The sequence below is a fragment of the Anas platyrhynchos genome, chromosome 7 (assembly GCF_047663525.1).
Source record: "Anas platyrhynchos isolate ZD024472 breed Pekin duck chromosome 7, IASCAAS_PekinDuck_T2T, whole genome shotgun sequence".
NCBI lineage: Eukaryota > Metazoa > Chordata > Aves > Anseriformes > Anatidae > Anas > Anas platyrhynchos.
In genome coordinates this window covers 21,332,136-21,351,593 of record NC_092593.1, presented here as the reverse complement: position 1 = coordinate 21,351,593, position 19,458 = coordinate 21,332,136, and the positions used below count along the sequence as shown (strand labels likewise).

At 39.0% G+C, this 19,458-nt stretch overlaps 2 protein-coding genes across 3 annotated transcripts in view; one reads left to right on the top strand and one right to left on the bottom strand.

Annotated features, from left to right (window-relative positions):
• The window catches only part of METTL8 (methyltransferase 8, tRNA N3-cytidine), a 116,517-nt gene that overhangs the window by 21,985 nt on the left and 75,074 nt on the right, over positions 1-19,458 (top strand). The gene's annotated exons all lie outside the window — the stretch shown is intronic.
• Positions 255-14,619, bottom strand: CYBRD1 (cytochrome b reductase 1). The gene is made up of 4 exons (XM_021272013.4): positions 14,364-14,619; positions 7,186-7,394; positions 4,508-4,662; positions 255-4,296 (listed from the first exon to the last, which is right to left on the bottom strand). The coding sequence occupies exons 1-4, from the start codon at positions 14,548-14,550 to the stop codon at positions 4,002-4,004; spliced, it is 846 nt and encodes a 281-aa protein (XP_021127688.2). The 5' UTR covers positions 14,551-14,619; the 3' UTR covers positions 255-4,001.

Sequence of the window (19,458 nt, the reverse complement as noted above, 5' to 3'; positions counted from 1 at the left end):
AGATTTTCTTTAAACAGTGAACTCCTTCATTTTCCATTGTATACTGATTATCCTTCTAGTACTACACAGTACATAAATTTCTTGAGGAATATCATCAGCAATACTTGGAATATTTTAATAAATAAAAAAAAAGAAATAGTGTAAAATATCCTCCTATTTTCAAAAAAAGTAATCATATGAGTAATTCAATCTTTTGCCAAATTTAAAAAGTTGTGTTTTAGTACCATAATATAAATCTGCACTCAGTGGTATCATAAGCTTGAAAATTCTTTTTTATTAACATAAAACAGAGTAAGAAAATATACATTGTAATTAAACATTTGCTTTAATCTACAAGTAAGTAAGGCAAGTAACAAAACAATAAAATAATTCTTTACGTTCTTGTGAACAATTAGAAACAGAGGAAAGATTTTTCAGATATGAAAACAAAAGGAAGTCTTTCGTATTAGAAAATATTTGGCAATATCAGATACTCTCTCAATAAAATATCCAAGTTTATAAGTAATCCATATTTACAATATCATATGCAATCTTCATGGCTACATGTAGTAAGATGTGTACATATAATTACTGTACATTCAATTTTAAAATCTAATTTGCACACCATTATCTTTCAGTTTCATTAATGTCAGAAAAAACACTGTTCTGCCTTTGTGTTCAGTACAGCAAGACAGCAAGTATATTAAAAGTAATTATTTTTTCAGACATCTTAAAAATAGTACTTTTATTGGTAGGTTTTGTAACTTCCTGTTTTAATGGGAATTCAAACTTGGACTGTAAGCTGTACAATCATGTCCCTGTAAAAACGTAACAATGTAGAAGATGTTCGCACATGCCAAAAACTGGTAAAAAAGCTAGAATTATAACTTCTTTTTATATCTCTGAAAATGCACCCTTTTTATTTCCTGTGTTGATACCACTGCACATAACTACAGGTAAAAAAAAAATAAAAAAATCTGTATGAAAGAAAAAGTGATGGAAGGCCCCTTTGAGAAGTGGCTGTATGAGTACATTTTTTTCCAAAGAAAATTACTCTCCCAAGTCCTATGTATTTTTATTTAGCACTTGAACTAACCTTATATGTTGCAAGGATACTTACAGATCTTTTAAATCAATTTAGAGCAGAAGCCAAAGTCTATAGCATGTTGAGGCTACTTTAAATGGCACACACTAAGGTTGAGCAAGGTTTTGGAGCTTGGAGCTACTCCCAGGGACCCTCCAAAGTTCAAAGCAGCCAGAAGCCCACACCACACAAACGAAATATCACTGATTACCTGCTTGTAACGATAATTGCCCAGAATGGAATCTCCCAGCTCCCATTGAGTTTCTTACCATTGTGTTTATCCTCAAAGTTGAAAAACAAAAATAGAGTCTGACAGACTACCTCCAAAAGTTTGCTAATCCTTGTTTTTCAATTAGTTTTATATCATCAGAATAGAGAAGTAAAGAAACGCCACCTTTCTTTTTCAAGTGTCATGAACAGTTTGTGGAATAAAATGGAAAACAAAAGGCTGGTTACTGTAGCTTAAATTTAAACAGCATGTTCACCCAGAAGTTGTTATTTTGATACTTCTAAGTCAGTGTTGTAACAAAGGAAATAAAAGGGTTTTTTTCTTCCCAATATACAATACGGTTAGAGTTTATTCCAGAACAGTCCTTGGACTACCTTGCACACATGCACACACTTTATATTAGATGACTCAGTGCTATGCAAGGATTGAATGGGCTCATGTTCAAACATAGATGAGACTCAGCAACAAAGCAATACACACCAACTTAAAGTTGCCTGTGGTCCTCGTGTTGTGAATTGCATACATGAACTCATACTTCAAAAGCATTAACAGAGCATCTCACACAAAGACTAGATGTGCATCCACCAGCTGTAACAAAATGCTTACTGATTTCACCAGAAACACAGGCTTATTTGAGCAGAACACAAAGAGATCACAAGAAAAAATGGTAGCACAGTTTAGTGTTCTCCAGAAGCTACAGCAAATCCCTTTTGCTACTTAATATGTAATATACACAGTAGGATGCATAACATCATGTCAGTTGAGCACTCATTTCAAGTAAAACAAATGTTCTCATTTTTCTTTCAGAAAGCTGCTAGTAGTACTGCTTGGATTTTATGCTGTAGCTGCCCAGAACAATTTTAGGGAAAACAAACGATTGTGTAGAGCTTGAAAAACAAGGAAAAAGCTGTCCAATCCATTGTGCACACTGGGACTGGACAAGCGTTTTCTCACATGAAACAGGTCACCAATGCTAGATGGGTCTTAAGCATCCACATGTATATGTAAGTGAAAGCAGAACTCTGGGATGTAGTCCTTGAGTACCAAATAGCACAATAGGTAACTTTTTTTTTTTTTCTAATAATGTGCTCTGCTAGCTTTCTATACTGCACTCACCAAATAATTAAATGTTATCACAAATCAAATAACAGGAACTGAGGTGCTTTTTGTCAAAGATGCAAAATAATGCATAACCAAAATTGTTTGTATTAATGCAACACTAACTACAAAAATATGTATTTGCCAAAGTTTAATATGTTTGAATATTTTAATTAGATAGATGCAAATTTATCTAGCCTTAAAAAGGAAATGATCTAATGCCTGAAACAGTCTATGCAACATGAAGAATGGTAAATTTAGAACAGGTATTGCAGTTACCAAGATGACTTTTAATGGGTTCTGTAGCGTTTAGAAGACATTATAATAGAAAGGCTCGTCACTTTGGAAATGTGCAATCAAAATAATCTATTACAATTATTCTTCTGTGGTAATAAAAAAGTATTGTTTGTATCTGTGAAAGAACTGAATGAGCATAATACATTAATACACTGATTACTAGAAAGAACTATAAAACTAAAGTGCCAGTAGAGACTTGAACTGCATTATTTAACGCTTTAATTTCAAATAAAAGAGGTCAGAGTTAATGTAGCTTGCTTGTAGACTAAATTATGTCTTAATTCTTATCACAATAATGACTGTGACACCAGTACAGAGATGGCAAAATCAGCTTTCAGTTAACTGGTAGTATTTTAATCAAATCAGCAAAGCTCATCTGTTTCTTGGCAGAAAACATCTCTCACTTCAAGCTCCTTTCTTATCTGATATCACTACCAGTCTACTCTGGTTTCTAACCAACTAATTTCTAGTCTACTGCCATAAATCAATAGGAACTGTACGATCAAATCAAGATAGTAAAATGCTGCCTTCTGGGATAGAAAGAAGATTTGGTTAAGCAATACATATTTTTCTAAGTGCGTATCTATAGCTTTCCAAGACAAATTCTTGGAAGCATTGCAGTTTCCTAAGATTTCAGTAAAGTATATGTTATCTCTATAAAATATATATATTTGGTAGAAATTCAACAGATACATTCTGATTACAATCAAACAAACAACAAAAAACTCCATGAAGTTTTAAAAAGCCACATAACATTTCACTATGATAACAGGCAAATTGTTCTATTTCTTTGTCTGAATTCAAAATTTTAGACTAAAAACTTGTACAGTGCAACTCTGCAAAGTGCTGAGTGACCTCAAAGCCTATAGGTCTTAGTTGTTTGTGAGGGGTTAGTCAACTTGAGAAATCAAGTCCTTAAAAAAGTAAACGTTAGCATGGGCTTACAGCTAAATTCTGTTCTCTGGTACACGTCACAGCTTTCATTCATACCTGTAAAATCTCTCAGAACATAATTTAGTCTCCATAACTTTTCATGACTGTAAGAGATAAAAACATTAATTTAAAAAGTGACGTGGAAAACGTGTTCCCATTATGCAATGCCATTCATTTTTCTTTAAATGAGGACTGAGCATGAACCAATATAATGTGTTTGGGACTCACTGGAATTTAAATTCATATGCAGAAAGCTTGAATGTCTTTGAGCAAGCCATACTGTAAATAAAATTGCAACCTATATATATATCTCCATATAACCGAGTTGGAAGGAACAGGCTTTTGGGCAGTATACTAGTACTGCTTTTCTATGTATTTTCTTTACATAGTTGATCGTTGGCCTGCTTCATCAAGTTTGAAGTTTCGTTTTCTGGCCGCATCACTGTTGAACCCCGCGTCAGATCTGTCTGCATTACTGCAATCCGTCATGGTAGATTCTGCCTCCACGCCTTCCGGAGCCCCGCCGTTGGGCCGCTGAACTTTAGTGCTTTCTTCTGGTGGGCGCTTCCAGTGAGGCCTGCTTGCCATCCACAAAATAAGCGCACCAAATGTGACAATCAAGAGACCAAGACAGTTGACAAAAATTGCCTCTGGTGGGGATTCACTATATGCAGAACTTTTCATTTGCAAAGAGAAAAAAAAAAAAAAAAGTTGTTTTAAAGACAATCCTGGTCTAAACCAGCAGTCCTCTGATAGATAAGAGGTCTTTTTAAAAAACAAAACCAAAGAATGTCCCAATACTAGATCATTACTGTTCTATACAAACAGAATTACAGTATGCAATGAATAAATTTAATAAACAGGTGGGAAAAAAAAAAAATACTTACAGAGAAAATATAAGCTTTTCTGTGATTCCCATGAGAGCTGATGCAATCACTGCTACAAAGATGAGGAGACCCGAATAAACATGGATTGGCATGAGAGCCGCTCGGAGAGGAACTGGAGCAAATGGGAGCAGAAAGACAGCAAAGCCCAAGAAAAGCTAAACACAAAACAGATTAATGGTTAAAGCTTTAGGGAAAACAAGCTGCATGTCTCAGTCACAATCAAAACCATTATAAAAATTGAAATTTGAGATGTTTTCAGGTACAAATTTGACAAGAATTGGCATTTTTATTTTTGAATGGGTTTCCTTGCAAAACCAAGGCAATCATTCCGGATTAGTGCCCGGGAAGCAGACGTTAGATATTTGATAAATAATCCCACCTCATATCAGTGTCCAAACTTACTGGTAATGCTAAAACTGCTACCAATCTGAGTATAGGAAACGCAAGTTTTCACTGTCAATAACTCAATCAGATATTAAAGGAATGACTAGCTACATGTTTACAGTCCCTTCAATTTCAAGTCCTATTCTCCCCTCCTGTTAGGGATTTACACATAAATGAAGATCAGAAGGCAGTTTAACCTTTTGTCTTGAGTGGTCTAAAGAATTTTACCCAGTTAGAGCTTTCTATAAATTAAAGGACACGCCTCTAGAAGGGCAGTTGTCTACTGGCATTACAGAGTGAAGATGTGTGTGGGTAGCGTGAAGCTGTTCAGGGCCACGAGTCCTCCCATTAGTGCTACGTCTGTGACAGAGGAGAGTGCATCATGTCACATGGTGTTTTCAGTCACAGGCTTGCACTGGCACCTTAAGGCTGCATCCTTTCTTTAGTTTGTTCTCCCTTAACTTAACCCTGCTGCTAAATGAGAAGTAGTACGTGAATTTGTATTTCAAATTGTTTTCATTTCCAGCCTTCATTCTTGTTTTGTCTTTCCATGTTGGATTAAAGAGCTGGTTATTTTCTCCCAGGGAAGCTTTTTAATACACCTTAATCAAGTCATGTCTTAATCTCCTTCTATATCTGCTAAACAATTGGAGCTTTTTAAGTCTTTCACTAGAAGACAGTTTTTCTAGCTCTCAAATTACTTTTCCAGATTTTCTTTGCATTTTTTTTTGAAATTAAAAGTTAAAAAATGTATTCCATAGTATTGCGTACTGGTTTCTTCAGGCACTTCTTTCCAGAGTCACTGCTTTCCAAGAAATGGTGTCCATTTGACATTTCTGTCCTATTGGTGTCCTTGTGCTGTACTATATTAATATACATTGGCTTAAATATAATATATGTACACTACTATTCCTGCAGGTCTAGTATTATGTGAGCATCCCCCCTCAATAATTTATTAATTTTGAGAGTTTAATTAAATTAGTTTAATTTAAGTTAAAATTAAATTAATTAAGTTTAATTAATTTCTTTAATTTTGAGGAAATGAAGACATTTCCACTAACGGAAATGCTGTTTTATGACTCTTTCCTAACAATATTTCTCAATCGCTTCAAAAATATCAGTCTGACTAGAGACTTACTTCCCCGTTTGGAAGAAGTCACATCACTATTCTATTGATCAAACAGACAAGGCATTTAGTTAAGTGCCATTGATCATGTTTAGAGTAGCAAAATGAAAAGCAGATGTTATTCACAGTTCTTCATCTTAACCATTAGAAAAAAATACTGATAGTGGCAGCAGAGATTTCCCTGAAATAACTGCTATTAAGATGAGGAAAATCTGAACATTATTCTCTTATTCATTAGCTGTAGTTGTTCAACTATAAAGTATATAGTTAACAATGCGGCAATATGCCTTCTTTTTTTTTCCTGAGTGTTAAAAACACTGTTCCAATACTAGTCCTAGCCTGAGCAGTGAAGGACAAAAGCATTAATGCCCCACACATAAGATTTCTTCTTCCTAGTTAACTGTTTTCTATTTCTACAAAATAGAAGGACTTCAGAATTTTAGGCACAGAAACATTACAGCTGTATGTGTACGCTACATGTCAGGGCACACCTGCTCTTTCTCTAAGCCAAATGCAAAATATATCAAGTTAGTTCCTTTTAAATTATGGTAACTCCAACTCTCTGGCAATAGGAGCAGTTAAAAGCAAGCACATGAACATTTATCAAAGATTTGCTGATTCAGAAAAACTGTTTTCTCTATAGTAACTAATTTAATGTCAGAGCCTTTAGGTCTGCACTGCCCCCTGCTGCGCTCGTTGTGGTGATAGAGAAGTCCTGAGACCAAGAAAAAATTTTAAATTTATAAACTTATGCTAACTGCAAAAGAAACATCAACAACAAAAAAGGGAAAAGCAATTACTTCATTTGAAAATTCCTCAATAAAAGCTCTGTTTAAATATGCTACCAACAAACCAAATCACTTGCTTTAACTTCAACAGTTTATAGAACTTAGAAAAACACTACTGTATAATTGAACAGTAAATAAACCCAGCAAGTAAACAAAACATGCTTTAAAATACTTTTTTCCTTGAGGTCAAGGATCCAGTACTTGCTCATTTACATGCTAATTTGCCAAATCACAGAATTTAAGATGGGTATCCTAATAGTTAAGAGCATATTGTAGAATTGCAGGATATGATATATTATTATTTAGGGCCTATAGTACCTGAATTACTCAACACGTTCTTTAGCTTTACAATCGGTTTAAAGATACAGTTAGATTCTGACCTGGAGAGAATAAAATATAACAGCAGTCAGCCCAATCCAGCTGTGCAGACTGTACATGTTGGGAATATTCCTGGCATTGTGATATTCAAACACGGCTACCATAGAAACAATGGCAAGAATCATAGCTATGGTATTTAATCCAGCATGTATGAACTTCATTAGGAGTTTGCTGCACTTCCAGGTCCAAGGTAACCTGTACACAATAATGGCTAAAGAAAGAAGAGAAACAAGATGTTATGCCTTACAGTATAGCTTCTCTAAGATTTCGATAATCATGCATCATTCACATATTTCTATTGTAAATTAGGGAAAATCTGACCTTTAATCCTTAAAAAAAAAAAAAAAAAATCTATTAAAAAGCTTTTTCTTCTACATAGCCTAACACATAGCATATTCCAAATATACAACTGAGGCGTAAATATAGCTTTTAGGGAAATTTATTCCTAACTTTTTGAAAAATTCAAGTGTGTTTCAAAAAAGTACCAGTAAAAAACTTGTCATCTTTTCCTTGTTACTTAAGTTGATCTAACAGGAAGTCTGCATAGGATTTCGATTTTTTTGCTACTAGCCAGATTGGAGGAATAAGGCCTAATTCTTATATCCAGAAGATCACACACTGAGAAAGGGTGCAAGATTTTTTTTTTTTTAATGTTTATTCTCTTTGCAACTTTTCGTGATGCTATTTACTAATTACATAGATATTTATATAGCTGTATCTATTACCTTGATATTAGTAGGACTGTTTTAGACAGGAAAGGGCTACCCAGCATAAGGGAATCATAATCCTACTTTAAGAAATAATAGGATCTAGCAGCTACAACTCTTGAAACACTTAAATGCAAGTAAGCCTGGAGCACTCCTCTTTCCTCGAGGTCCTCACTGCTCCTTCGCTGCCATGACTGACCCCTGTCTGTTGCACACAGACCAGACCAGATCACTGAAGCCCCAGGTACTTCTGAATAAAAACTTGTAGTATTTCTGGATGTGTGCTATACACACAAGTACATTCAGATAACAGGGGACAAATATTTATGAGCAGACCCATTCCTTTGACCAATACATGCTAATACCTTGCCTGGGCAAAAAGGCTGTGCTCCATTCATCTGATTCATCAAATCTTGATTTAAGGTTTCTGCTTATAAAATGATATTCAAATCCTTATATATAATTAGCTGTATCAAAACCAAAGAATATATCCAGGTTTGAAAAGAAGTTTCCATTCCAAACACTCATGAGAAAATAAACGCACTAGAAAATAAAATATCTATTACCTGATACTACCTCCAAACATTAAGTATTTACTTAAGTAATTCTCACGTGCTTTCCTCATTACTTCTTCATAACCTTATATTTTTATGCAAAAACAAACAAACAAACAAAAAACACTCAATGTCGCAATGAATAAATGGCAAATTAATTTTAAAGTTCTGTTTACACATATGTATATTGACTTGGATACATGCCAGGAAATACAGCACTCCACTACATAATTCACAAAGAAAACACTGTTCACAAGTGGAATTTCCAGTCTACAAGCAGATTTTAAATCAATACATGCTTTTACATACTGTGTAAATATATAATACTGGAATGAAAGTGTCCCTTAAAATATTTAAATATATACAGCATTTAGATAGTTCTCAACTTTCTACTTTTTAAAAGAGGCAAGAGAAAAAAATCAGGAAGATAGAAGCCTTGCTTTAAAGACAGCTTGACAGTACTCAGTCTATATGACATAATTTGATATGTGATTCAGCACAATGAGCTTATGATCACTTACAACAGTTCCCCAAAATTTATACAGTAATCTTATAGCTTGTTAATATTGAAATAATTGCCTGCATTAGGCAGAATTTAGCATCAAGGATTTCTAACGTATTACAGCTGGTAAGCCAAAAGGTCACAACCAAACCTCAGTATCCTATCAAGATATTCCCAGTAAATCTTCCATGCTTTGTCTATTATCAATAGTTTGTTCCAAGTGGAACAGAATACTGGACTCTAAATACCTTGAAGTCAATTTAAGCTGAGTAGATCCTGGTCTCAGATTTCAGCCTTGGTTCTCAAAGGGTCATGTCCAGGCTAAAATTTTTGTCTAACACTTTTCTTTGGTGCATAAGACACTGTCATCTATTTAACTTTCAAAATCACTATCAAGCTCCATATCCACTTAGTCTCAGATCTCTGTATGGGCCATGAAACTTTTTGTCTGTCCACCTTTAGGAAATATTGTAAGAGAAAAGCACATAAATGGCTTGGACACTTACTAGCAATGCCATGCATTAGCATGTTATGTGCTGTAACCCAGAACAAATGTTTTGGTTTAATCCCCTTTCAGTAAGGACTGTGTGAAGTTAAACATTGCAAGTTGAGTAGACCTGCCAGTTTAGCACTGACAAAAGGCACAGTCCCCTTTCCTCATCACCACTTTCACTTCCTTTCTGCTTCCCCCACCCTGCTTTGTCACAACTGGTGCTTCTCCAACCAGCAGGAGGGAACAAGACACTCCAGAGAACAATGCAGAGAGGAGGAAGGACCTTAGGCTTTCAGTGGCGCTCCTAAAAGAGTGACTCAGCTGTAATCTGTAATTTCATCTCAAATTTAAATTAGCCTGTGATCAAAGCACTTACACAGTTATAGCACTTTTAGTAGCGTCGTGTTAAAGCAGTCCTGTAAAGAACTTCCTTTATGTACAACATCTCTCTTAGTAAGAGGATTGACGTTATTCAAGTCTAGGCATCCTTAGACACAGCTGCTTCACTCTGATCTCACTCTTGCTTTGAACTCTGATTTTAAAGCACATCACATAGGGTGGAGTGATCTTGAAATATTTATGTTGCATAGGACACCTTGTTCATCGCCAAATACACAAAGCAAAATTCTAGTGAGCTCTCTAGTACTTCTGACTGGTGCGTGCTGCAGTGCAGTATAATGGATTGCTAATGGGACACCTCCTACCCCAGAGGGCGCGTGGCATGGTTCTGGGGATGCACTGGGCTTGCACTACACAACACCTCCCAGCTGCCAGAAGGGAACAATTCGCTTCACTCCTCTTGTGCTTCTTGGATGATCCTACTGCTAGCCTTTGGCAAGTTCTGCATGGCCACTAGATTCTTTGGGAAACACATTAGCACTAGAATGAATGAAGTAAACCCAATAAATTAAGTCCCTATTTATAATTTCAAAGGACTCTAAAGTCATCAAGAAAACTACCTCTTCAGAGCCTGCCTCTGATGAGACCCTTGCAGCTCAGAAGTCACTTGCCCTTCAAATTCCTCAGAATTCTAAAGCTCAGTGAACGTTAGAAACTCCAGGAATTAACCACTTTTCCTTTTATCAGATGTTTTGTTATATTCAAAGCAGAGGTAATTGCGTTTGTCAGATAATTTGGAGCAAGCATTATCTTTAGATATGATTTAAAGATGAAAGAATATGATTACTTCAAAACAGATTTGCACCTGCTCTTCTGGCTGTTGCACCTTGTCCGCTATCTCCCTTCTCCTGTCTGTGGCACTTCTGAGAACCTTTGTGAAGACAATTCAACTTGCTATTCCAGAAAAAAAAAAATACTGGAGGAGTAGGGTGGCAGGGAAAGGATTGTTTATGGATCTGACAACAGCCAGAGATGGCAGAAATGAGGCAGGAGGAAGATGAAGCCAGAGTCAAGGAGAAAGCTGAAAGGGGAAAGTGGAGCAAAAACGTAGAATATTTCAGCCAGAGCGAGCTGTTAAATTGTCTCACCCATTAATCCAATTTCATCCGTACAGATGAAATTTCACAGAGTTGTAGAATAGCTTGGGTTGGAAGGGTCTTTAAAGGTCATCTAGTACAACCCCCCGTGGCACAGAAAGGGACACCTTTCACTAGATGAGGTTGCTCAAAGCCCCATCCAACCTGACATTAATTGACTCTTGAACGCCACGCAGTAATGTGGTAGACCAGGATTTTTCCTTCTTTTTTTCTCTGCAAGATCTCTTACATAACATTCATGTTATACTCTTTTATCGATGTATTGCTGTCTTTAGGCCATGTCCTCATTTTAAGCCTATTTAAAATACAAGTTACATTATATTTATAAATCATATCTGATGAGGAATATTAGTTGTGCCAGTATCTTCCAAGACATAGCGTCAACCTCGCTAAAAACTTTATTGTGCAGAGGTTAAATGTAACTAATAAATACCATAAAAGACTGACCCAAGGATGAGAGACAGAGTAGAATAGGATGAGAGACTACCCCATCCTCCTTGTTCTGATTGTCTTTATTCAATTTTCCACAACCCCAAAACGCGTTTTGCTGTTCCTCAGTATCCAACATAAACTGTCACACCTCTGTAGATAAAAAAATATCCTTTTATGAGGTAATGAGTTGAGAAACCCTCAAAAATATTTTATTCTGCATTAGATCATAATGGAGATCTCATAATTAGTCCTTTGGAAGGAACCAAGCATTATCATTTACAGACCAAACATGAAACAGCAAGTAAATACTGCTTTGGAGCGTGCCCTGGTGTCTACAGTCATTGTGCAACAATTACGATGTAAAATAATTTTTCCTCATGTGTTTTCCCTATCTTATTCTTTTAAACAAATGTGCTAATATGCACATGAACTTTCATTGCCTGTATTTTTTCTCCACTTTAAAGTCTAGAAACATCATCTGAACAGTTACTGTGCACTGCCAGCGTTTTGTCAGGTATCATTTACGTACAGGTACTGATCCACAAATATCAGTATTAATACTACCATGCCTACAGCTTTTTCATTTGTGTGACAAGTTATATACAGCAATGTACTTCCCCACATCCACATTATTATGGTCATCCCTTCTGCCTCCCACAGACCAACAATACAGTTCTATCCTTTGTACAGACTTCAGTGAACTCAAGAAACAGGTGATTTCATTACTATTTCAAATCCTGCACACAAATTTATCCAAGGTTATTTAGCTATTCCTTTCCACGTTTAACAACTTTTTTTTTTTAACTACTTATTTTTCTTGTATGTACCCAAAGAAATAAGCTATTCCCCAGACTCATCCAAATTACTTTGAAATGTAGTTGACAGAAGTCTGCCATTGAATTCAATCAGATCCAGAGTAGTGTCTGATCTGCTGCTGTTTCACCTAATTTTATATAATACTACATCAGTCTGCAACTTTGCTTCTTTATAATGTAACAGAATTTCCAACTCCAAATAATGCTCTATTATTAATGAATTTCTTGTGTATGTTCTTTTTTTTTTTTCAAGCCACAGTAAACTTCCATTTACTTTACAAATACTCTTACCCTACACAAGGCTTGAGGAAACATCCTTACTCTGAAACAGGGGCAAACCAAGTTTCAGAGGAAATAGAAGCAAGTGAGTAAGTTCTGCAGAAAACCTCCCCCCATTTTCTGCAACAATTCTAGGTCTTTAAAAAGAAAAAGCACAGTAGTTTGATCACAACAAGTACTATTTATCTTAGTGTAGTCACAGGTGTTCTTCATTACTTATTTGTAGCCTGAAATTACACTTCACATGACCTATTGAGCAACATTATATAAAACAGCTTCAAAGAATTTTTATTGCTCAAAACTTATTTGTAACTTAAAGCAACGAAGCACAGAACACACCCCACTGCCGCTGAGAAAATTGAATTTGCAGCGTCTGTTCAAATCACCAAATTCCCTACATAACCAGAAGTAGGCAGCCACCCATTCCTCCTGCATCTTCCAGCCTCCGACTGGCTGAGCTCCTGCAGCAGAGCGAGCACACATGCGATCCAAACACCACGTTCCACGGGAATGAATGTCCAGATGTGCTGGACATGTTTCCTGGCGGGGTGAGTGCAATCTATCATTCAGCAACGAAGCAAATGTAAATAAGGTTACTAGCAATGAAATTCTAAGTTAATTCCCCCTATTACAAAGAAAAAATACTTCTGTTTACATTTATGCTTTAAGCCTCTAGAGGCTCTTTGTTACTTAAAAACAGTAAAGTCTTCCCCTCACCTCCCCCCTGAGAAGTCAGTGGTAAAACAGGAAGAATTTCCACTGTTGCCTGCAACATTCATTTGCCCTTCTTTGAGAAATTACTGACATTTCTTAGTGTATTCTCTGAACGTTGAAACTAGCAAGAATTTGGTCACTGACTTTATCAGAACATACCGTTGGGAGCTGTTACGTCTGTCAAATTTCTCCTTTTGCTTTAACACCATTAGCATAAACATTAACTCCCAGATTTCAGGATTTTTAAGGTACTGTCCGGTGCCCTTATTTTTAGCATTAAGCTTTAGTTCAAATATATTACCTGGCTAGTTAGCATCTCTGTGGTGCTCTGTCATTATCTGTTTTTTAAGCTTTCCTGAGAGTATTGCATTTATCTCTCCTAAATTCTTACAATTTATCAACTGTATCATCTCTAATTTAGTCATTTTCATGGAATTAGCTCATTACACTAGCAGCAAAACCACATAGTTCAAACTCCACATTCCTGTTGGCATCAAAGAGCAGCGCTCGCCCTCACGGCCTACCACAGGAGCGGTGCATGATAGAAGAAAAGGCACTGCTCACGTTGCGAGTAACGGGACGCCTTTAAGTTAGTCTGAGGCCGAACCCTGTGCGATCAAATGTTCATGCACCATTGAAAAGTGATCCCACCCCGTCATAATAAAATTTTGTATTACTCAGGCAACAGAATTAAAAGTTAATTTAAAAAATGTATTTCTCAAAAGGATTTGCACAACATCTGCACTGACGAACTGCACCGTGGTGATGCCTTCGGTGCTACGACTTCCCTGGCACCAACCCCGCTCCCGGGTCTGGCTTCAGTGGTGCTGAACTTTCCTTTCTGCTCGGGAGACTCAGGAGAGCGAGCCAGCAGGGACGCAGCCAAAAGAGAGAAACTTTCCTTGGGCAGCAGTTCTGGCATTTCGGTTCCCAGCTCCCCCGAAGCGAGGCTGGCTAGGAAAACACACCTCGAGCACTGCGCAAAGCGCTACCAAACCCAGGCCAGGGTAAACAAGTGCTCGAAGGGAAAGAAAGAAAAAAAGAAACGAAGAAAAAGAAAACAAAACACACATCGCAGCTTCGCCTTACTACAAAGGACCGTTTGTCCCGTCTCGGTGCGAGCGCTGCCTCGCCTCGCCTTCCTTTCCTTTCCTTTCCCTTGCCTTCCCTCCCCGGGGCCCCACGCACCGATGCCCTGGATGAAGACGAAGCCCGTGACGACGAGCACGGGGTGCCAGTTGAACTCGGCCGCGCCGCCGTCCCAGCCGAGCCCCTCTCGGTACCGGAAGACCCAGACGAGCGAGCAGACCACCGCCACGAAGCCGAGCAGCAGCGCCGACACCAGCAGCGCCAGGAACCGCCGGTAGCCCTCCATCTTCCGCGGCGCAGGGGAGGGACGGGACGGGACGGGACAGAGAGAGGGGAGGGGAAGGGAAGGGGCAGGGGCAGGGCGGGGTTGGGGTCGGCCCGGGGCCGGGGAGCCGCCCCGCTGCCGCTGCCGGGCTGACCCCGCAGGGGCCGGCCCCGCTTGCGCCCTCCTTCGCCGGGGAGCCGAGGGGGCGAGGCAGCGGTTCGCCGGCACCGGGGGGCAAACCGGGACCGACCGGGGCAAATCGAAAGCACGGCGCGGTGCTGAGGCCAGGCATGCACAGGAGATGCGCGCTGAGAGGCTTCGGTGCGGCGTGCTCCGAACACACTTGGAGGCACGACCATCAGCTCTGCTTCCCAGCGGGTTCCCGAGTGTTGAAATGTAAAACAAATACTTGCCATTCTCATACGTGGATGCTGGCCTGCATCCGGAGGAGTGTTTGGGCATTGTGCTGTTGGGACCTGCCAGGATAGGCGGTTTAGTTACATTGAGACATTAGTTTGTTCGGTTTTTTTTGCTTGTTTTAAGTCCACCATTGGTTACGATACTTGGCTAAGATTTTAGGATTAACGTCTCCTCTGGGTGGCCTGCCAATGTCCTTCCAATGGGCCAAGATACAACCCAGAGGAGTCATTTTATCAGTAGTACTCAAAGTTGCTCCCATTATGGTGTCTTTTCTCAATCTCTTACACTTTGTCCATCTCTGTCTGTATTCCTCATGGGATAGTGGAACCTCAGACATGTTGTAACATTGAGCTGTGATAACGCAATTGTACGTTAACCACAGCGACAGGACAGCCCTAAAGATAAGGGAGTAAAAGACTGTATGCACAGAGATAATAGAACCAGCAAGAACTGGCTTGGACTGCTGAAGTCTGTCAAAGAAAGGAAGGATCAGAAGTTTAGCAGAGAGGAAGACTTCTGGCCTTCATCAAAAGACCACCAGAGTATGCTGGACGACCACCCAAGGACTCTAGCATGCATGCAAATAGGGGCAGGAACCTATGTTAATGATCCTTTGGAGACCTGATGAATATGCAAGAGACTCACAGGAAATAAAATGAATATGTATATATGCCATTAACATAAGCACACTGCCAGTAACCCTTGGTGTGTGTGTTACAGCGATCTCCCCCACACCTGGTGCCGTAATATGGAATACCTGCTTAATAACTTCGGTTATTGAGTTTTCAATATGTCTACTGCATCAGTGAGACCAGAAGCAGACCAGAAGCTGGAAGATGGCTGCTGGAGTGGAAAAAAAAAGACCGTAGAAAATGCTGTGTATGAAAAAAAAAAAAAAAGAGTGCTTAGCAATGGAAACAGTCAAGAAAATGTGTGTAGCTGGTTTTGTTTTGCCTGGGTCCCCTGTAGCAGCAAGACACAAAGATAGACTGTGTTATGGGGAGTTCTGTCACCACCTGAGAGCTTATGTGGCTCATTTCATGTTATATTTCCATCAGTGCCCAGCTGTCCTTGGACTTAAATCTGCATGATGCCAGCTCCAAAATTAATAGATAAGTAATTGTCAGCACCACCTTTTGCAGTGTAGTACAGACAGCCCAGTTTAGGATGTGCCAGGTATAGGTGTCCCACTTTGCTTCCATTTCTGCTTCTCATCTGTTTCTGCTCCCTTCCAGCCTGAGACTGCTGGCACCACTTCTGCTCTGCCAGCAGGAAAACAAAGTGACAGGACACAGAAGAGCATCAATACTTTCCCCAGCAGCCTAGTGAAGCTGCCATGTTGCAAGGTCACGGTGTGCAGAAGGATGAGTGAAGAAAGCGTTGTTCTGGGCTGGATGTTTTGCACCATTACCATTAGTGGAAAGGAGAGGTGCCAGCACTCCTGATGCTGCTTTGCACTGAAGTCTCTATCATGGGGTGTTTCTCCCCAAACATTTCTCCACAAACATACCTCTCTGTCCAGCCTGAGGGGCAGAGCAGGCAGTGGTGAGAGAAACACTCATTCCTGGCTGAGGTATTTTGTACACACTGATAAGATCCCCCTGAGATATCTCTTCTCCAGGCTGAAGAGTCCCAGCTCTCTCAGTGTCTCCTCATCTGATGGGTGCTCCAGTCCTTTAATCATCTACATGGCCCTATTTCAGAAATTCCGTGGTCCATTAACAGTTTAAGGGCATTGACAGACTGACAAATTTTGTGAATCCAAGGTCTTAATTCAAGCTCACTGTCTCTGCTTATTGTTGGTAAGATACTGACTTTCGCATTGGAGTAATTTGGTCCTGGCCCTTGTTTCCTCCTGCCAATTTTGCAGTAGGAGTATAACTTCTGTTAAAGCACTGGGACATTAATTTAACAACTGCTGCAAAAGCCATGAGAATTTGCCAAAGCTGTAAGCACCCGCATTATTTTCCTTAAAGCAGCTGAAGCACAAGCACATTTCCATTCAGCTGCCTGTCATAGGGAGATGCTAGCCTGTGACAGGGTCTGGGTGAATAATGACAACTGAAGCCACCTTAAAAAGTTACAGCATGATATACTGGGGCTCATCTGCTGATATCCCCAGTTTAAGACATTTTGAAGTCAGCTTTAACTGTAATGATAAAATCAAGGTTGCAAACAACTAAACTGGTATATCTTTCTGGTACATCAGGCTCCAGTATTTGCTTACAACATTTTGTCAGAGTTGCAAAAAATTCTTTAAAATAAATATGAACTGGTATATCATACTATTGAGTCTATAGAAAATCTGCAATAATAGTTTCAAAAAGTGTGAAGTGCTTTGATTACATCCAGTCACCCTGACAGTCCCATTTAGGAACCTTCTACCCAAGTGGATTTTACTTAAGCGTAAGTCCATATATCCCATACACCTTTAATGACTTCGTATAGCTCTAACAGGCAAACCCTGTTAAAGCAGCCAGTAACAAGAGCAGACACAGAATTTTATTGAACTGAAATCTGAGGCCCAGTTTTGCCCGCTAAATATGAATGAATTGTTTTTAAAATAGAAACTTGAAAGCTCAGACAGTGTCGAATACACCAAACCAGAATCAAGAGCAAAATAATTGTTGGGTCAATTAAAGTGGGCTTTATGGAAAGACTAATGCAGAAGATGTTTCATGCAACACAGTTAGGAACTCCTGCCAGTATTTCTCTTTGTTTCCCGTTCTTCCAACTCTTTTTGCCCACTTGATCCCTGTGTTGGATTGGTACGGGATCTGAAGCAATCTTTAGCACTGCTGCAACATCAGAGGGGATTGCACAGTTACATGAGGGAGGGAACTGTATCGTACAGTTGGCTGCTGAGGGCTCAGCTGCACACAGGATTCGAACATGAGTTCAGGACATAAACCCCTACTGGCATAGCCTGAATGGGGCTGTCAGGTCTTATGGATCAGTGAACACCTGCTTTTGTTTACCATTGCTGTGGATACGTGCCACAGTAGTTCAAGATCTCTGTTCTTTCCAAAGGCCTCTCTCTCCTCGAGCGTGTTGATGTTTTTTCAGAACAGTGCCTGTTCTCTGTTTGCTGCTTCTCTTAGCAGTTGTCAGGACATCAGCTAACACGAACTTTCTTTGTGCTGCTGCATTGCCAGGTGTAGAAGCAGGATGACTGTGACTTCAGGTTTGTAAGAACCTACAAAGTAGAAAACTGGACTACTTGCATGTTACTTTGGAGAAGCGGAAATGGCCTCCTGCCTGTATGATGCCTGTGGTGCGTGGCTACTCAGCAACCTCTGCCATAGCTGCTGTATCATTCATACACTTTGAGAGCAGCACTCTAGATGTAAACCTACGTAGATGTTTACCTAAGCAGCACACCATATCATCACAGATCATTACCTTGTGCTTTATTTATTTATTTTTTTATTTTTTTGATGTAACTGTTTAAATACAAGGAGTGAAATTAGAATTCCCAGTGACCAGTAACTGAGTTGTGAGAGCTATAGTTAGGAAGAGGTTGGATTGTCTTTCACCAGCAACAACTTTATCTGTTTTTCCAGGCTGGACAAATCACTGAAGATCCAGCCCTTAGAACAGGACATTCCAAAGTGGTTACAGTGTCCCTCAAAGCATTTGGATGAGCTTTTCAGAAGGCTGGTGGCTGTTCATCTTATAAACAAACAAAACTGCTGAGATAGTGCTAACTGAGCTGGCTGTTACGAAAGCTTTAGAAGTATTCCCTCAGGAGTTACCTTACCAGGAGTAATACTGACAAGTGAGTTTAAGTAATTAGTGCTTGAGTGGTGCTGACAGCTCAGAATGATCCTTCTGCTCTTTTTGGCAGCCAGATCCATGTCTATGAAGCAGAGCCATTTGACCTTTGCTGTTGAAGACATTACCAATTTTTGCAAAAATTGGGAATATTGAACGGGACCTTTCCTTGAAGTAATTTTTACTTACTCTCCACCCTTTAGAGAGCTTTCACTGAGATAAAGTAGATGATAGTGCAGCTTTTGACCAAATTTCTATATCAGTTATTACCTATGCAGTGAAACTCTTTATTATTTTAATCCATAAACATTTTGGTTCTGTGAGTTGTAAAATATTTTTCTAATAATTTAAAGCCTTCTGTAACAATTTTTGAAAATCGTGAGACTGCGGAGCAGGAGCTGGAACTCCCAAAGCAAGATTGTAAAATGTTACTGCTTATGCTTCTTGTTTAGCTTGTGCTATTTCATTTTCTTCACCACTGCTCAGCAGCCTTGTCAGTGAATACTTAGCAGAAAAACAGGGTGTGCTCTCTTGAAATGCTTCTTACTCTAAATTGCAGCAAATCTTATCAAGCCACTCCCCTATCTTTTCAGTCCCTAGGCACTCACTGGGAAGTTCTTCGTACATGATTAAAAATACAAACAAAAATGGGAGTAGCACTTCTGGGATGCTGTTTTTGCTTCTCTGTCCAGATATCAGATCATTGAGAAGCCAGAGTGAAGTGGATAAGTGGGA

Bases quoted from the DNA above. Each gene is read 5' to 3' on its own strand.
- CYBRD1 (XM_021272013.4), bottom strand. From the start codon at position 14,550: ATGGAGGGCTACCGGCGGTTCCTGGCGCTGCTGGTGTCGGCGCTGCTG. The intron at 7,395-14,363 runs GTGCGTGGGGCC...TTCTTTCTTTAG, and splicing joins CGTCTTCATCCAGGGCATCG to CCATTATTGTGTACAGGTTA. The intron at 4,297-4,507 runs GTAAGTATTTTT...GCAAATGAAAAG, and splicing joins GAAAAGCTTATATTTTCTCT to TTCTGCATATAGTGAATCCC.